We start from the raw sequence: 18,712 nt of genomic DNA, 5'->3' as shown, positions 1-18,712 counted from the left end.
GCTGAGATCAGCCTCTTTTTTTAAGCTTAGTCTCTTAGAGAAAGAGAGACAGCGGCAGCAGGAGGGTGAAGCTATTACAGACAGCGTTTCACTTCCTAGGAATGGAACAGAAACTCAATTGGCCAAATACTTGTTAATGTCATAGAAATCAAAAAAATGTACAAAACAACCCACTGCCCCCCTCAAAATGGAGAATAATCTTGCCTGTTTACATCCCCCCCCCACCCCCGGCCCAAGCTAAAGTAATATCCAACGAGCCTTAATAAGGCATTTCATGTCATTAGAGAACATTTCTCTGAAGCGAATTCTCGGAGGACATTAATAAGATATGACTCCTAGTTATTTCCGGTGGGAAGTCTTCTGTTGCTATATATATAAATTACTGTCATCACAGATGAGTTGCCTTTACAACACATGTTTTCTCTGGGAACCCTCGGGAGTTTTACTGATTACTGAATTATTTACTGTTTGCACAGAGCAGAGAAAAATTCTGTTAGCAAGACCCTTCTGTGAAAAAAACAAAAACAAAAACAAAAACATTTGGCCAAGAAATGTTTCCCCCAGAACAAAGCGTGATTGAGAAGATCTGCTAAAATTTATTTTGGGGAGAAATGATTTGCCTCTCTTATTTAGTTAGTTATGTCTTAATTTATTTACTTATTTATTTGTGAGTGAGTTCATTCTGAAAAATCTCATCTCAGGAAAGGAATGCTCAGACTGTTTTTTGTCTGAAGTCATTTTAAGACATGGGCTCTTGCCTCTGGGGCTGCTCTGGTCATCCCCCCTCCCCCCACCCAATGGAGACATTCTGATGTTACATTAAATGCTGACTGATTTTACATTAAAGTGGCCTGCAGAGATTTTTAAAAATTCCATCCAGGGAAAGTGAAATCTCAACCTCTGGAGAGGAAGCTCCAGCCTGGGTGTTTTGTGGAACCTGGCCAAGTGATGCTAATGCACAGCCAGGGTTTGAGAGTCACTTGATAGACTAGGAAATGCCTGGAAAATGGGTTTCTGGGGCCCATTTTAGCCCCACTGGGAGCACTTCCCTTCCCCAGCTTAGATTCCTCATTTTTAAGCAGATGATAATCCAATTCATTAACTCCCCACGATGCAAAATATTAGAACACACCTACCGATATCTGGGAGAAAGTACTTAAAAAATTCAACATGAGATAAATAGCAGATTGGTATTATTATGCCTCAGAAAACAAATGGCATCTATCTAACCAATCATGTTCAAGGTCACTGCAAGCTCATTAAAAGGATTAGCCAATCAGAAAGAAAAGGGATCTAGAAGTGCATACCTGCAAAATAAATACCTCTAAACCTGCAGAAGCATTGTAGAAAGGCTTACTGAAGCATTACCATTTTAATAAAAACAAGTTCTCCCTGTCTCTAAATGCCATATGCAGAATGCTGTATGATTTGTCATATCCCAAATATGGGCGTTATTACACCATAATGCATTGCCCACTCGGATACTGGAAGGTTTGCAATGGATTTTTCTTTCCTAAAGTAAGCGGCTAAGGAATGCATGGCTCTCTTTGGAAAATGCCCTTGTCCCTGATCCCATTCTATGGCACTAACCAGATTGCAATCTCCTTGCCTTCCGTCTGTCCTCCGTGGGCACCCGGTTTTCTCTAGCAGCGTTCTGATGAGGCTTCTTGAGTGGTTCAGGGGTGTGGGCTCTTCTGCCGAGAGAACATGTAGAACTTCCGTCAGTTGCCCTGGACTCCAAGTGCCGCTGCTGTCTGGAGTTGAGGGTCTTTCCGTCTCAGTCAAGGGAACCAGGCTGAGTAGCAGGAACAATGGCCCCCCGAACACAGAAAGCTTTCTCCAGAAGCACATTTCCACTCTTCCTCTAGCCCAAGTCTGCCTCTGATGGCGGTGGGTGGGTTGGTGTTCACAGTGTCAACTTGTAACTGGAGGAATGTCTGTGCAAAGAGGAAAAATAAAGCCTTTAATTACTGTGCCTGCAACAGGTTTGAAAGGATTCATTAATTGGGTGGCTAAGCTGATTGGCAATGACAAGCTGTTTCTGAACAACTGGGGGTCTGTAGCTCACTTATAACTCCCACCAACCGGCAGGAAACTATGGTGGGTGTACTTTCAAACTGTACAACAGCCAAGAAGTGTGTTATATTGTCTCTCTCTGAAATAGACAGAGTCAAAAATTAGGAAGAATGCATTTCACGGTCCATCCTGACGGTGCTACAGGTCATAAGACCCGGGGCAGGAAACACCCTCATTTATTTTTTTATTGGAGTATAGTTGATTTACAATGTTGTGTTAGTTTCAAGTGTACAGCAAAGTGATTCAGTTATACATACGTATATATATATTTTTTTCAGATTCTATTATGTAGTTTATTACAGAATATTGAGTATAGTTCCCTGTGCTATATAGTAGGTCCTTGCTGTTTACCTATTTTATGTATAGTGGTGTGTATACATTAAGCCCAAACTCCTAATTTATCTCTCCACCCCTGCCAACAGGAAACGCCCTCATTTTATCCCATTGATTTATGGGCCTCATCAGTGAAGTAAGTAAATAAAAGTAAACAGAAAATACATTTGAATAAATTACAGCTATCATGTTGAGTTAGAAGATTTTTCGATAAGGAAGGGACTAAAAGAAAATAGTAACATCGAGAACATACTGGTTACTTTTTAGTTTTCAGTTGATTAAAAGTATGAACTATCTTGGAAAAACAAGAGAGTTTCAAGGCCACACGAGCCATGATACATCCACATATTCAGGCCTCAGCAAAGAAGTGAAAGGACAGCTTGAGAACCAATCAGCTTTCTGGAAAAAAATTAATGTCTTCAACCGACTGCTTAAGGAATGCAAAATGTTAACAGCATCTCATGGCAGATCTTGGCCCAGAGATGAGCTAATAATGACTGTGGGGTAGTGAGAAAAATACTTTCATGGTTTAAAAAGAAAAAAGAGAGAGAGAGTTTAAGATTCTTATGTTAGCGTTTAAAAAATGACAGACGATGATACAAACATTTCTAAACCCTGTGCTTACCTTCAGACAAAAGACAAATGATTATTTATCTGGAGCTCTGTGGCCTTTTAAATCTCAGAGAGTATTTCATGGTTACAAAGTCCTCTGTTTTTAAAATTCCTTGACTGTGTGCTGGGAGCTAGAGAGGATTATTTCAGCCCAGAACAGTTTTCAGTTGCTATGGAGAATAACAATGAAGGTGGATAAAAGTGAGAACTTTCTGTCTGGCCGATTTTCAGGAAAACCAAATTAGTGTCGCTAATGAACCTGACTTTTTATATCAATATTGACCAACTGTCTTAGAATTCTGAGAAGAACCTTAGAATTTCCTACAGCCACTTGTCCTTTAAAGGACTGAGCTAGGTCAAAAAAGTTCCCCTTGTAGAATGGAAAGGCTTTTGTGTTAGGTCAAGACATTTTTTCCCCCAGAGGATTCTGTGATAATTGTTTTATCCACATCGCAAACCAACGATTTGTTGAAAAGATAGGCTCATTAGAATTTTATTTTATAAGGTGCAGAGGTTTAAACGATTTCAGGCATTCGTGAATTCATAAATAGATTTTTCAAAGAAAAAGTGTTTGCTGGAGGAATAAAGTTCTTACCTGGGACGTAAGTGGGAAACTTTAAGTAGCTATATATATTCTGATCCCAGAGCCTGTGGTAGAGGTCATTGCATAAGGCCCTCGGGTCCTGTGAAAAGAGCTCTCACTAAGTTATTGGGGAATAAATGACTGAAAGAACAAATGAAGTGGTGACTTTTATAGGAGGTAAGAGACGTCAAGACCCAAGATTTCAAAGTGGACAGTGTACGTGGAAACAGCACACAGGCTATAGACACACCGAGTGAACCTGAAGAGTGTAGGAAATGGGGAGAGGCTTGAGTCTGCTGCTAAGGTGCTAGCTGAGTGAGGAGGGGAAGGAAATACAGAGAGAAGGAAGGCGACATCATGAGTGTCCTCAGCTGCTCATTGGATATGAAAATTGGGAGCAACCGGGTGAGAGAATCCTAGGCCCACACTGATAACCCTGTCAGGAATACGGAAGGCTGGCACTCCCAGAAAATGGCCGGCTGCTCTCAATTACACAGCACGGAGCCCTCGGGTTTAGCTAAACCGTCAAGGGAAGGGCCTTGGCCTGTTTCTCAGGAGCTCTGCGGGGAGATTACCTGGAGTTAGAGTCCAGAACCAGCGGTCCAACAGAAGAGCGAGGAGGCGGTCAGGCCCTTCCAGCCGTGGATCCGGAGCACGCAGAGAAGCAAAGGGACTGAGGACCAGAGGGCGGCACTGCGAAGCTCGCTGCAGGCTCCCGCCCCTGGCCTGTGGCCCCGCCCCCCCGGCGGGGAACACCTGAGCATCGTTCCCAGGCTCCACCCTAGCTAAGTCTCGGGCACTTGGTTAGGAGGCAACTAAGGGAAAGCGGCCCAAAACCCACTGAGCAAATTATCCAGTCCTGCCATCACCTGCTACTATTAAGAACCTCCACTTTGCCTTATTTCCGGAACTAAGCCCTTGCTTCCTGGCCCACCTCCAATTAGCAGGTCCCCAAATGGGCCCTCCCTGCCCGAGTCCCACTACATAACCTTCTCGGTTTCGGCAGCACTGGATCTTGATTGGCTGTGACCAGTGGTCCCGGGACAGTGTCCTCTGCTGGGACTTCGGTATCCTTTACCTGATTCCCTGATGGATGTCCAGGCTGGAAGTCCCGTATTTCCTAGTCTGAGATGCCCTGTGCCTAGAGAGCCCCTCCTCATAGGGTCCCAGCGAGTTATCTCCTGCAGAAATTCTTAAACACCCATCACTAGGCTCAGCTGATCCCGGCACCTCCACCAGCCCAGCCACAAGCCAGGAGGCTCCCAACTACGCGAACTTCTCCCCCAGGTCACAGCCTGTATCATTTGCCCCCCCAAGGCTTGCTCTCCTCTCACAGTCATACCTAAGTCAGCTAACAGCCAGGTTCCTCGTCCTGTCCCAGGGTGAGACAGCCATTGAGGTGGGGGGTGGGGTGGGGTAAGGAGAAGCCTGGAAGGCAGGCTGGAAGGCAGGCAGATCCCGGGGAAGAAGCAGGAAGCGAACACGGGGGTGTGGCTTCCTTATCCTGGTGTGGGTGGTAGCTGTAACTCTGCATCCCCAGCCTGCCTGCTTCCCCAGCAAGCCTGAAATCAACCTTCCTTAAACACCATTATACTTACAATCCAAACCGACCTCTAGGGGTAATGAGTTTCAGGTGTGAACTAACCCACTGTACAAAGAAGGAGCTCATTGACTTCTGATTGACATTTACAAGGATTTAACCCGCATGTGGGACCAGTCTCACCTGATGAAGTATCTCCTGATACACAGACCCTTTTTTTGTGCTAACGCAGGAAGATGTAGTGGATGGGAGGTGGGAGGGAAGCAGGAAGACTGATTAATCCATCCTTCCTTCAGCTCGCATTCTTTGCCTTTTGGGATGGCCTGAGTTTCAAACTTCTACCTCATGTCAATATAATGTATTTACATGTGTACTCTGCCTTGACCTGGAAAGAATTTAAAGGGGCCCACCAGGTAAAAAGAAATACAAGATGTCAACTGCTTAAGAAGAGACCGAAACAAGAGTAGAACCATCTTGTACCGTTCAGGGCTGCCATGTACAGTTTTGCAGGTTGCATACTGTACGACTCTAGGGCTCATCATTCACTTCCATAATCACCACAGATTTATAGATTTATTAAAACACTTTTCCAGCAAATGTTCTGAGGAAAGGGGGCTTTGAGCTTGTGGTAGGACTGCATGTGTTTCTCTTCCTCAGCATCCAGCCTGGTGCGGCCATCTCTGGCTGTAAGATGCGGTCCTACAATCTGAGCTACCTCTGGGCCTCACTTCTCCCCACGTCCTCCCTTTATGCTGTCTTCTTCCCTCTTTTCCAAGACTCTAATCTCTCTAAATCATAATTATAATAATGTTTATTAACATTTTGGAGTGTCTTTAATGCCTAGGCACTGAGCTAAGTAACCTTACATGTATTTTCTCATGTAATTTCAACTGAACCTAATGAATTTCTCACTGTACACTGTACAGAAATCCCCGGGGTCACACAGCTAGTAGATGCCACCAGAAATACAGGCCTGTCCACATCAAACTCGGTGCTTATACCACCAGGCAACTGTCTGTTGCGATGTGATCCCATGTTTTTATTTGTAAGTCCAAGCTTCTTTTTACAATGAAACCTGGGATACACAAAAGAAGCAGGCAAGAGTACATCATAAAGAAAAGAATCCTTTTCCATATACGTCATTACATAGTATCGAGTAGAGTTTAAAACTTTTTTTTAATTAAAAAAATTTTTAAATAAAAAATTCATGTGATAGAGCTAGATTGGAAAAAATAATAATAATCTGCTACATTGTGATTTTTGCATACTCACCAAACCCCCTTCAGCCCAGAAGTTCTCAGGAAAAAAATTTTTCAGAAAAAAAGTAGAACTTTAAAATAAATAGATCCTCAGGGTCTCCTTTTCTGTATTACTTAACAGGACTACCCAGTAGGCATTTGAAACAATGCTACTCCTTCTTCAACTGCTCTCTCAGAGGAAAAACAGAATATTCAATTAACAAGGCAGCACCTACAGAGTAAATACTAGTTTTATTTATCTCCTGATTCTACATCACTGTATTTCCAACAATTAGAAAATGTCAACTGTTTTATATGTAGACGTTTAGATTATCTTTGATTTGGAAACTGATAGTAAACATGATTTTTTACAAAACACACATCTCATGTGCAACTTTCAAACAACATCTCTTTCTCCTTATGAAAACCATGTATGATTACTAATAGAAAAAAAAACTGTAGAAAATACCTAAGAGCATTAAAAAAAAAGAGGGTGGTCTCTCCACCAGAGATAACAGATGGATTATGTTGTGTGAATGGTTTTAAAGCTCACTGTTTGTACTCATTATACAGTGTCGGTCCTGCTAGAAATGGATATTATTTTATTAGTCATTTCAAAAATTCACCTTTCAGTTTGGTTTTGATGATCCTCATAGCTGGCTTTCCACATCCTTAATTTCCACTCTTTTTATTTCCTGTCTCTCCATAGTTCTTTCTGTGGGAAAGGAGCTTTGAGTGCAGACGTTGCTAGAGGTCTACCCGATATCCATTCCTCCTGCCTTCATTTGTTGGGCAGCAAAGTGCCCAGCTAAAAACTCTCGCTTCTGCAGACTCTTTAGAAGAAGACACGTGACACAGCTTGGAGATGACGTGAGTGGCAGGCTGCTGGGGGCATCAGAGAGGCCCTCCTGCCTGAGGTGCAGAAGTGACATCACATGTGGCCCAGGGTGAGGTAAAGAGAAAGAGAACAAGAGCCTCCCCCTTCAAGTTGAAGCAGGAAGACAGAAGAAGGGGAGCCTGGGCCCTAGAAGTATCATCCAGGTCACCCCAGGAGCCCTGGTTGCCTATCCTTGGAGCGTTGGTTGAGTGAAATCCATAAACCCCTATCTGTGAAATCCTTTTTGTCAAATTCTCTGTTGATCTGCACCAAATGCAAACACTGGTACCCCCTGAGACAACAATGATATGTCTTGCCATCTTTTTCTGCCTCTTGAAATGACATTTGCAGACATGGAGAGAGCTCATGGAAATGGAGAGTTGGAATGAGGAGGCCTGGTGGCCAATTAATTTCCCAGCTACTTCCTGAGTCACTCTGGGTGAATCACTGTGTAAACAGATATATGAGTCATCCATTTCTGTACCGCAGGTTACCACAAGCTTGGGCTATGAACAGGACATGTTTATTATCGCACAGTTTCTGGGGTCAGGAGTCCAGGCATGGCTCACGTGGGTCGTCCACTCCCAGCCTGGTTTCATCAGGCTGCAATGCAGGTGGCAGCCAGGGCTGGGGTTTCTTTTGAAGACCGGACTGCAGAGGATCCCCTTTCAAGCTCACGTGGTCCTTGGCAATCTAATGAATTCTAATCACAGGGTGACACCCCCTCATTGAACTGGTCAGAAGTAAATTACAGGTTCAGCCCACACTCGAGGGGAGGGGATACCCTAAGGGTGTGAATACCAAGAGGTGGGGTTGACTGGGGCCCACAAGGTATCAAAGGGAGCAGAGCAGAATCACTGTGCTGTACACCTGAAACTAACACAACATTGTAAATCAACTCTACGTCCATTTACAGAGCAAGAAGCGTGGGAAATGATGTGGGTGAATATGATAATTAACATTCCAGAGGCTGTGGTTTGCATCTGTAGTCTTTTCTGAGGGGGTAGGGAAGATGGAGCTTCTGACATCTTTCTTCATCTTCTAATCACTCTCCAACTGGTTTCGAGGTGCAGAAGTGGAGTAGGCTACAGATATTACCAATCAAAGGCTGTATTTAACATTTCGTAGTTACTCAGAATCTTGAGTAACAGTCTAAAACACTGGGAATTGTGTTTTTTTTTTAATTTAACTTCACATTTGTTTGATCCTAAAATTGAGAACTTATCCTTTGTCATTTGAAAAGGATATTTCATAAAGTATATAACCATCGAACATATTTTTTTACTCCACACACTAAAAACATTGCAGTTTCTAGAATATTTTTAGGAAAATAGCAGAATCCTTATTGAACACTTTATTCTGCTTTTAAGATTGAGACTTTGGCATTCATTGTCAAACATGTCAAATTATGTGACTTGGGCTGAAATTTCTATCTTTTGAATATCCTTTAACATGATGACTTTTTAAAAAAATTTCAACTCAAATATTGCCAAGAAAAAGTGATTCAACATTTATGTTGATTAAACTAATGCCATTCAAGAGCATTGTGTAAACTAAACTGTTCAGTGCTTATTACTCAATGGATTTTAGTCTCAGCATGAAAAATATCTCATATTTCTAATATTTGTGCAATCTTTAGGCACATGATATAATTTAAAAAGTTATTATTTAAGCATTTATGTACAATGTTATATAGATCATAACTATGTCAAATATATTCATGGCAAAAATATTGACTATCAAGTATTCATAGTAGTTCCCCACTGGTGGTAGGAATATAGGTGAGTTTTCTTTCCATTTCCAATATTTTCCAAAGTTTCTATAATAAACATGTATAATTTTGCGCAACAGGGAAAAAAAGCATCATTTTTAAAAGAGTAGATTTGACTAAATCCATGGTTTTCCTTTTTAAATTATTTGTTTAGGCAGCAAAACTCTTCTTTTAAAAGAAATTCTTAGAAGTAACCACATATGTGAATCTGAGAAGAGTGATGATTGTGTTTTGGAGGTGTTCTTTCTTGTTTCTGGAACTCCACAACATCCAAGCGTTCTTCAGAACACATTTTTAAAACCACTAGACCAGACAGTTTCTAGAATTCCTTAGAGCTGGCTGCAGTGGTAATAGGAGCCTAACAGACCTGGGGGAAAGGCCCCAAGTAGGACTTCTTATGGGATCTCTGAGCCATTTTCTCTTCATTTTTAAGATGGATATATCATCTGCCCTCAGGGCATTGGGTACAATGGCACATTGATGAGCTCAGTAAATGGACTATTGTCACACTGCAATCATTATCTAAGCCCTATGGTGTAATTCCATGAAAAGTCACTCTCCGGTCCCTCTCTCTGGCTCTTTCTCCAGGCCACTGAATTTCCCCAGGTTCTAGGATTCATGATATTCTCTCAGGCTGAAATGGTCCTTTCTCCCCTCAGCTGATTAACCTAGAGTTAGTTTTAAGACCAACTCAAATACCACTGCTTTTGAAAAGCCTTCCAGGAGTCCCATGTGTGGTAGAACCCCCATCATCTGCACCTTGTGATACTCTTTTATCCTACTTGTCCAATGGTGTGTTAATTCACATGTTTATATCTTGTTTATGCCTCAGCTCACCCATTAATGGGGCACGGGTCTTAATCATTTTTATATTGCTAGCATTACACACTGTATCTGATAAGTAGTGAGGGCCCATCAACAGAAAATAGTGGCCACAAGCAGTGAACAGTAATACAGCCATTTTGCTCCACTAGATATAAGATTATTAGCAGTTGAAAACAAAGAGAGGAATCTACTGATCAATGTAGTATCAGAGTAGGTCTATGATTGAATGGACTTCCGACTGTTATGGACACAGGGCAGGAACTGGCAGTGGAAGATGCCAGCATAGGCAAGATACGAAAGTACAGAAGTGCACTTGAGTCCTGAAGGTGGGCAAAAGTCCCACCCTTTGGAAATACACCTCAAATCAATCCAGCGAGCAATTTTCCCTACAAGGTGTTAAAATGTAAGTCATCGAGGCATGAGAACACACTGTCCAGTTAATTTGTTAAGCTTACCTATCCAATATTGAGGAAAACCATTACTTTTCCAAATGGTTTAAATTGTTCAGTCGCTATTAACTCACAAAGCTACTGAAAGTCCGAGTAGCATACATGTGTGTGAAAAATATGGCTTTTCTTTATCTTCTTATGTCAACTTCAGTCTGACTCTGAGCCTCCACGTCGACTGGCTGCAGAGAAATTCTATCCTAAGCTGGGGCAAAAGCCCCAGGTCAAACACCCGGGAAACCCTCTAATCAGTGGTACACTCTGGTGATTGTTAAGAATCTTCTCATCCCAATTCCTGTGGTCTGCTTTTGTTCACTTCCTCTCCTGTTTCCATTCTGCATCTGGGACTCAGAATCTTTGCTCAGACTGAAGCCTCTCTGTCTCAGTTTGAGGCACTCCTCTGATGTCTTGTCACCCCAAGAGAGCAAATTCTCCCTTCCTTTGCCTTTTTGTCAACAGATGGAACGATGATCCCTACCCGCGTTAAGGAGGGCAACCTGCTTAACTCAGCCTACAGATTCAAGTGCTGATCTCATCCAGAAACATCTTCACAGACACACCCAGAATAACGCTGAACCGATTATCTGGGTACCCTGCGGTCCCATCAAGTTGAGGCATAATATAATAGTAACTACCATATCGACATCTGATCGTTTATTATTGAAACCCAGCTTCCTGTTACGTTAGAACTTCTGGAAACTCAGCTTCCCTTGGGGGCTATGTAGCATTTCCCATGTGAACTTCTTTATACTTTAGAGTTTAAGAGAGTATAAATCTCAATCTATTGAGGGCCTGAATAAAATAAAAAGGCAAAGGAAGGGAGAATTTGCTCTCTCTATGTGACAGTCTCTGAGCTGGGCCATTGGTTCTTAGATATCCTGAGGCTTGGCACGGTGGAATACGCCTGGTTGAAGACAGTCCAAAAGAACACAGTGGCTTGGATTCTCTGAAGATCAGCTTCAGGAAAGGCTACCTGATACTGTCTGGCCTCCCCAGACTTGTATTCCTCGCTCCTCTCTGCCTGCATGGAAACCCCAGAGGATCGAGATTTTGCTGCTTGTCAAGGAAGAGACGTGGCTTTGAAACGTGAGCCAGGAGGAAGCGAAACAAGCCCAGTGCCTCTACACATCTTGATGTTGAGCTCCGAGGAAAACAGCAGCTTCCCAGGCTCCAGTTGGCCAAGGCCTCTCGGAGGCTGTCCCAGATTCTCTGTCGCTTGGCAGTGGAGTCCGCATCAGCTGCTCAGGCTGAGGTCCCAAACTGGGTCTGCTTCCTTCATGCTCTGCAAGTTTGGCTTGGGTGTCCTCATTGGGTGGGGAGTGGCCCTGTGGATAGTCAAAGCAGGAGTCCCAGTTCCTGCTTTGTGACACACCCACCGTAGGTGCTTGAGACCAGCACAGGTGTATCTGGCCAGGCTGCAGTCCATATGGGGAGGTGGCTCACGGCACAGGTAGGCGGCTGGCGGGGTACGTAGGATATGGAGAAAGACTCCCAACAAAAGCAATTCTTATGTAATCCATCTCTAGTTACAGCCTACCGACACATGGCAGCAAAGGCCCAGACCAAAGCCTGGACATGCCCAGAGAAAATTGCAACATTTTATTATAAGACCCAAGATCAATAACACAAACACAGAGAGACTGTAGAGGTTTAGCCCATCTTGCAAGCTGGTGTCTCCTGGACGGAGTCAAACCTTGCCAGGTAAAGGGAACGTCATATGCAGAGAAGTAGGTCCCTGGAGACTATCAATCCCACACCCTCCTTTCTTCTTCATTGGATATGTCAAATTCCCCTCCTGTGTCCCCAGTTCAAGAGCCAGGGCCTTTGAGTTTTGGAGTTAAGCCCCTGGCTGGCACATGGCAGTGAGCAGAACACATTCCAGGACAAGCTGGGATTCATTTGATAACCTGTCTCTGTGCCTGACATTTGATAGGTACTTAATCAGTTTCCCTATTAGAGCCTTATTATTATTATTTCCTTTAGAGCCAAGGGTTACTCTGATTTCCAGAAAACTTGGGCAAAATAAGAGACAAATTCCTCTTTGAAAGATTTATGGCAAGTTTTCTCAAAGAAGCAGATGAAGTTTCTTTCGCTCTTTCACTTCTCAAGAGAACAAAGCTGGATTACAGAGTTAAGATGGTCACGAGCATGAGAAGGTTTCCATTTACTTCCTTTTATAAGCTGAGCAAACTCTGACCCAAGGAAACTGACATTTCCATGAGGTGAGCGTCTTTATGGTGATAAACAATTCTCTGTTATCGCCAACAGTGTAGAGAAATGGTTCTTTCCACAAAGATCTAGGGTTCTGCCCAGGACAACATAATGTCTGGCTTTTCCCCTCCTTGAGTTTATGTTCTAAGATTGGATAAGAGGGACAAATTGTCAACTCACACATCTTCATTCATGGTGATTGTGAAGGGAATGTATAAACACTACAGCATTGGGAGAATGTCTTAATCCATTGGGGCTTCTATAACAAGATATATGGTGGTTTATAAACAACAGAAATTTATTTCTCACCATTCTGGAGGCTGGGAAATCCAAGATCAAGGCACCAGCAGATTCAGTGTCTGCTGACAACCTGCTTCCTGGTTCATAGATGGCCATCTTCTCTCTGTGTGCTCACATAATGGAAGGGGCAGGAAGCTCTGTGGGGTCTCTTTTATTTTATTTTTTAATATTTATTTATTTACTTACTTATTATTTTGGCTGCTTTGGGTCTTCGTTGCTGCACACAGGCTTTCTCTAGTTGAGGCGAGCAGGGGCTACTCTTCCTTGCGGTGCGCAGGCTTCTCCTTGAGGTGGCTTCTCTTGTTGCGGAGCACGGGCTCTAGGTGCACAGGCTTCAGTAGTTGCAGCACACAGGCTCAGTAGTTGTGGCACACAGGCCCTAGAGCACACGGGCTTCAGTAGTTGTGGCTCGCAGGCTTAGTTGCTCCATGGCATGTGGGATCTTCCTGCCCCAGGGATCAAACCTGTGTCCCCTGCATTGGCAGGCGGATTCTTAACCACTGCACTACCAGGGAAGTCCCTGTGGGGTCTCTTTTACAAGGGCACTAATCCCTTTCATGGGGGTTCCACTCTCATGACCTAATCACCTCCCAAAGACCTCACCAATACCATCACCTTGGGGGTTAGGTCTCACATATGGATTTTGGGGGACACATACATTCAGACAATAGCAGAGGATATAAGGGAGTTCAGAAAAGAAGTGAAGAAGTGGATTTTAGCACCTACAGTTCCTGATTAAGTAACAGAAAGAACAGAAAAACTGCAGCTTTCGTTAACTCCCATGCTGTATGGCTATAAGGCTTTGACCTCACGGATTATGTGAGATTTCTAATAGCTTTGGGGAGAATGAAACCTCAATGTAAAGTGATTCCAGAATGGAGTGCTCATCAAAATCACAGCCTGAGGGCATCAGAATCCCTTGGGATGCTTGTTGAAATGCAGATTCCAGGATTGGACCCAGGTCTACTTAATCAGAATCGCAAGCATGGGCCCAGAGGAATTGGTATTTTGAATAAGCTCTCCATGTGACTCTTATCCCCATCAAAGTTTGAGAACCGCTGCCTAAACTCCAAATCAGGACCAAGCCCAGGCAGTCTTGAACCTTCTTGCCCTTAAAGAAAACAAATTAAGTCAACAGAAAAGAGAACATGGTAGCTTCGTAGGTTTCTTGAAAATGAGGGAACTGTATGTACATGAGCTGTAACCAGACCCATAAGGAGAAAGGTTTTCTCAACCCGCAGAGCGAGTTGAATGAGATCAGTAGTTTTTGCCAAAACCTAATCCTGCAGACCTGCCATGAATAACTTTAATATTTTAAAGCCCTCACAGCATAGCCAGGATCCCCAACCAATTCAGAAAGCCTTTCCAATGTTAGTGTCACCTTCTGCTGAAAGAAGTTGCCTGTCAGGGGTCCCTTCTAAATGAAAAACATTATTTACAGAACGCTAAAGAAATTCTAATACCAAAATATGTGCTCCTGGTATGTTGTTGAGAGGTTTGGGCAACGTTTCCAGCAGAAGTCTTCTAAAACATTTTTATGATAACATTTAAAATCCAAAACAATGTTTTAAGGAAATTGTCTTATTTGATAGTTGGAGACAATAAGAAAAACCAGAAGTATGAAGAAACAAATTATAATGTTACTATTTGGGGTCATATCTTCTCTTTGGTAACAAATTAAAAAGTAATTTAAAAAAATGAAATGATATTAAGGGTAGCTTTTCTACATCAGAAAATTCACCAACTGCTCTCCCATAACTGTGAGTCATACTACTGTATTCATGTTGTCAAGAATTTTGAACTAATAAGGAATCCTGAATAATTAACCTTCTCAGTAGTACTATTTAACATATTTCTTCATCACCAAATTCATGGGAAGTTCTTATCTGTTTGCTCTGTTCTGTTTTGCTAGTCAAGCCAATGCCTGAGTACCACACCTAGATTCTAGTTTCATGGGTCTGGGGTGACGTTCAGGTGATTACAATGTATAACCAGTGTTGAGACGTCCATTTATAGCCAATGCAATAGGTTTTCCTTAAGTCATTAGAAGACAACTTCTCAGCAATATAGGTGCTTTACATTCCCAATAATACAAAGGTTTCTAAATTCAGATAGGACTCTCCACCTCCAATTTTGTTATGGAGACAAGCCAGTAATTGTTCTATGCATCCCACAGTTATATGACCTAAGTCTCGGGGGGAGGTGGGTCTCTGAGCCTAATTCTTACCAAGTTTACTGGAGTAACTTAAAACTCCAAATTTGAGTGTCTCGGTAAAAAAGAGTGTTATTTCTGAGGGCCTCTCTAAATGAAGCCAAGTCACACATGCAGCTTTGATTTTGTGGGTTTTAAGGCAAAGTAGTAGTTAGACGTGTCATCAGGTCAGAGCCTGACATGACATCAGGATGCTGTGAAAGCAGGTCAAGCAGAGGGAGGACCAAAGAGAAGATGACTTCCTGTCAGTAGCTGAGCCAGTTCCTAAACTCCAGCCCCTGCCCACATGCATCTCACTTTCCTCCCTAATGACAATGAGCTGCTTCTCATCTCAGTGGCTTTGCTCAAGTTTTTCCTGTCTCTGGCATCCATTCCTACCTTCCCTCCTTACCCCTCGAGATACTTTCTATCATCCCGTCAGACTCTGCTCAGTCTCTACTCAGATGCCACCTCTCAGCAGCTGTTCCTGACACTCAGACTGGTTCCATAGGGAAGCGAATAAAACTTAAGCTTTGGGGCCCCTCACTCACATGGGTCCCTTCCAAACCCCTGGGAGGGGCCCCAGAAGTGCTTTCATGTGGTCATGTTTCTTAAATAAAATCTGCAGAAGTAAGACGTTTTAACCATAATTGTTTCAGACTCTCCACTTCAACTACCCTTCTGTCAAACTTCCTCTTGGGTTAAGTCCTGTTAGAGTGACCATGAGAAATTTTGAGAATCAGGGTAACCCCAAATTCCTACTCCATGCCTCTCCCATCTGGGGTTAGCAGATGCAAACTATTATATATAGAATGGATAAACAACAAGGTCTTACTGTATAGCACAGGGAACTGTATTCAATATTCTGTGATAAACCATAATGGAAAAGAATATAAAAAAAGAATGTAGATATATGTATAACTGAATCACTTTGCTGTACAGTTGAAATTAACACATTGTAAATCAACTATATTTCAATTAAAAAATAATTTAAAAAAGAGAATCATGGTAAATGGACATTGAATTTGGAATACATGCAGTTTAGGTTTAGTGGAATAATATGTTTACTAATAATATAACTAGTGGTATCAGTATAAGAATAGCATGTCAGTCAGGATTCAGAGAAATAGAACCAGTAGAAAATATTAACACAGACAGACTGATGGTACGTAATTGATAGATAGATGATAGATAGATAGATAGAAAGAAAGATAGATAGATGGTTAGAGGCAGGAAGATGTATATAGAGAAACTACAAGAAATTGCTTTATGCAATTGTGCCAGACTGGCCCAGCAAGTTCAGAGGGCAGCCCATCAGAAAGGGAAGGTCAGGAGCAAGGTGAAACCTCGTGGGCCAAAGCTGTTAGCTACAGCAGTAGTCTCTCCCGCCAAAAAAAAAAAAAAAAAGCTTAAGCCCAATTTTAAGACCATTTAACTGATTAAGTCTGGCCCACCCAGAATAATCTCCCTAATTTAAAGTCAGTTGATTAGGGATTTTAATTCCTTCTGCAAAATCCTTTCCCAGAGCTCCTTGATTCATGTTTGATTAACTGAATACTGTAGTTCAGCCTAGTAAAATTGACACACCAAAAAGTCACCTCACAAATAGCTTCTAGTAATATACCTAATCCACTGTACCAAATTATCCAGCCTTGACTGAAAGGTTGAGGACCAGGGTTTACACAGCAATATAAGTGTATTGTAATGTACATGGGACCAAAGTAAGTTGCAATTAGAGGAGAAACAATGAAATACATGAAACCAGAAGCTATAGAAATTTAATTTCCAGAGTGTAAAAATTTAAGTAGAAATTTCAGTTATCATCAATGCCTAGTCAAAATGGAAGATCTAAGTAACATAGTATATACAATGATAAAAGAACTACACTTATTTTCTTTTTTGATAGGACTGTGATATTGGAGCTTTACCAAATATACGACTTGGAATATGTAACTAGGAAAACATTTTTGGAACATTTCAATGAAACAGCAAATTCTTCCATAGATACTGGCAGACTGCAGATTTGGATGTATAGAAAATATACTTTATTTTGTCATTTTAAAATTTATTTATTAAATAATTAGGAGAAAATGCAAGTAAATTAAAGGTAATATGAAATAAAGCAAAAACCTAGCCACAAAACCGATAGAAATTATTCTGAGATCAGGATAGAAACAGGAACAAGAGAATTTTCAGATAACTCCAAAAGGAAGGAAGAGCTAAATTTCAAGTTGAAGTAGGGAAGAGACTCATAGGTTTTATGGCAACTTAGTTAATGAAGGGAATGAAGAAAAGTGAACCATATGAACATATTAGAAAAAGATTTCAATTTTTACTGATTTGACACAAAATACCAACCTCACCAAAACAATCAAAATATGCCATTAGAAAAACAATATCAACAAACTGATTAGTGAGTATCATCAAATTCAAAGGTATTTGAGATTACTCATAGCACAAAAAAGAAAAAAAGACTCAAAATGAGTGCCCTGAAATTTAGCACATGAATATTTAGAAATATTAGAATATGAATATGTATATGAATGAAATTTAATAGAAATGTTCCTATATTTGACCGTAATCCTAAAAATTTATATCATGTTATCAATAGCAAGGTGTATGGTTAAAAGAACCTTTTCTAAACTATAAAGATTTTTAAAAATTCTGATCAGTTGTACTAAAGACTGCATCATCTTTCTTTTCCCTTTATAAAAAAAAAAATGACAAAACCATTGCCATATAAAGTGGTGTGATGGTTAATTTTATGTGTCCTCTTGGCTGGGCCCTGGTGGACTTTTAGTAAAGCAGATTACCCTCCACAGTGTGGATAAGCCTCATCTAATCAGCTGAAGGCCTGAAGAGAACAGAGAGCCAGAAGAATTCTGCTACCAGACTGCCTTTGGGCTCAAGCTGTAACTCTTCCCTGGGTCTTCAGCCTGCTGACCTCTCCTGTATATCTGGGACTTACCAAGCTCCAAGTTGCATGAGCCAGTTCTTTAAATAAATCTATAGAGTATGTAGGTAAGTAGATTAAAATATGATAGATGATAGATATAGATAGATAGATAGATAGATGACAGATAGACACAGATAACTGATGGATAGATGTATAGAGCCCTTTGGTTCCACTTCTCTGGAGAACCCTACAAATACAAGGGACAATCAAAAAAAAAGCATTATAGAAGTATGTTATGGGCTGAATTGTGTCCCCCGCCAAATTCATATGTTGAAGCTCTAACACATAGAACCTCAGAATGTGACTGAATTCAGAGGTAGTGTCTTTAAAGATTCCATTACGTTAAAAATGAGGTTTTGGAAGTTCATATAATTCAACATCAAAAAAACAAACCACCTGATTTTAAAAAATGGGCAAAAGGCCTGAATAGACATTTTTCCAAAGAGGAAATACAGATGGCCAACAGGCGTATGAAAAGATGTTCAGTGTTGCTAATCATCAGGGAAATGCAAATCAAAACCACAATGAGCTATCACCTCACACCTGTCAGAATGGCCACCATCAAAAAGAACACAAATTGCAAACGCTGGAGAGGATGTGGAGAAAAGGGAATCCTTACACACTGTTGTTAGGAATGTAAACTGGTGCAGCCAGTGTGGAAAACAGTATGGAGGTTTCTCAAAAAACTGAAATAGAACTACCATAAGACCCAGCAATTCCACTCCTGGGTATATATCCCAAAAAAGAGAGAAA

At 41.6% G+C, this 18,712-nt stretch overlaps 1 protein-coding gene across 2 annotated transcripts in view; it reads right to left on the bottom strand.

Moving 5' to 3' along the window:
* SLC39A12 (solute carrier family 39 member 12) overlaps window positions 1-4,319 on the bottom strand; it is a 70,612-nt gene extending 66,293 nt beyond the window's left edge. The window contains exons 1-2 of one of the 2 annotated variants that reach the window (XM_067705762.1): window positions 4,180-4,319; window positions 1,591-1,937 (exon numbers count right to left, since the gene is read on the bottom strand). In XM_067705762.1, the coding sequence (XP_067561863.1) occupies window positions 1,591-1,851 (261 nt within the window). In that variant the 5' untranslated portion in view covers window positions 1,852-1,937; window positions 4,180-4,319. The remainder of the gene's footprint in view (window positions 1-1,590; window positions 1,938-4,179) is intronic. The other variant, XM_067705675.1, reaches the window with a different exon arrangement.
* Window positions 4,320-18,712: the final 14,393 nt, after the last annotated feature.

The sequence above is a fragment of the Pseudorca crassidens genome, chromosome 1 (genome assembly GCF_039906515.1).
Source record: "Pseudorca crassidens isolate mPseCra1 chromosome 1, mPseCra1.hap1, whole genome shotgun sequence".
Classification (NCBI taxonomy): Eukaryota; Metazoa; Chordata; class Mammalia; order Artiodactyla; family Delphinidae; genus Pseudorca; species Pseudorca crassidens.
Note: the sequence above shows the minus strand (reverse complement) of the source record. Positions and strands in the feature narration are given on the sequence as shown.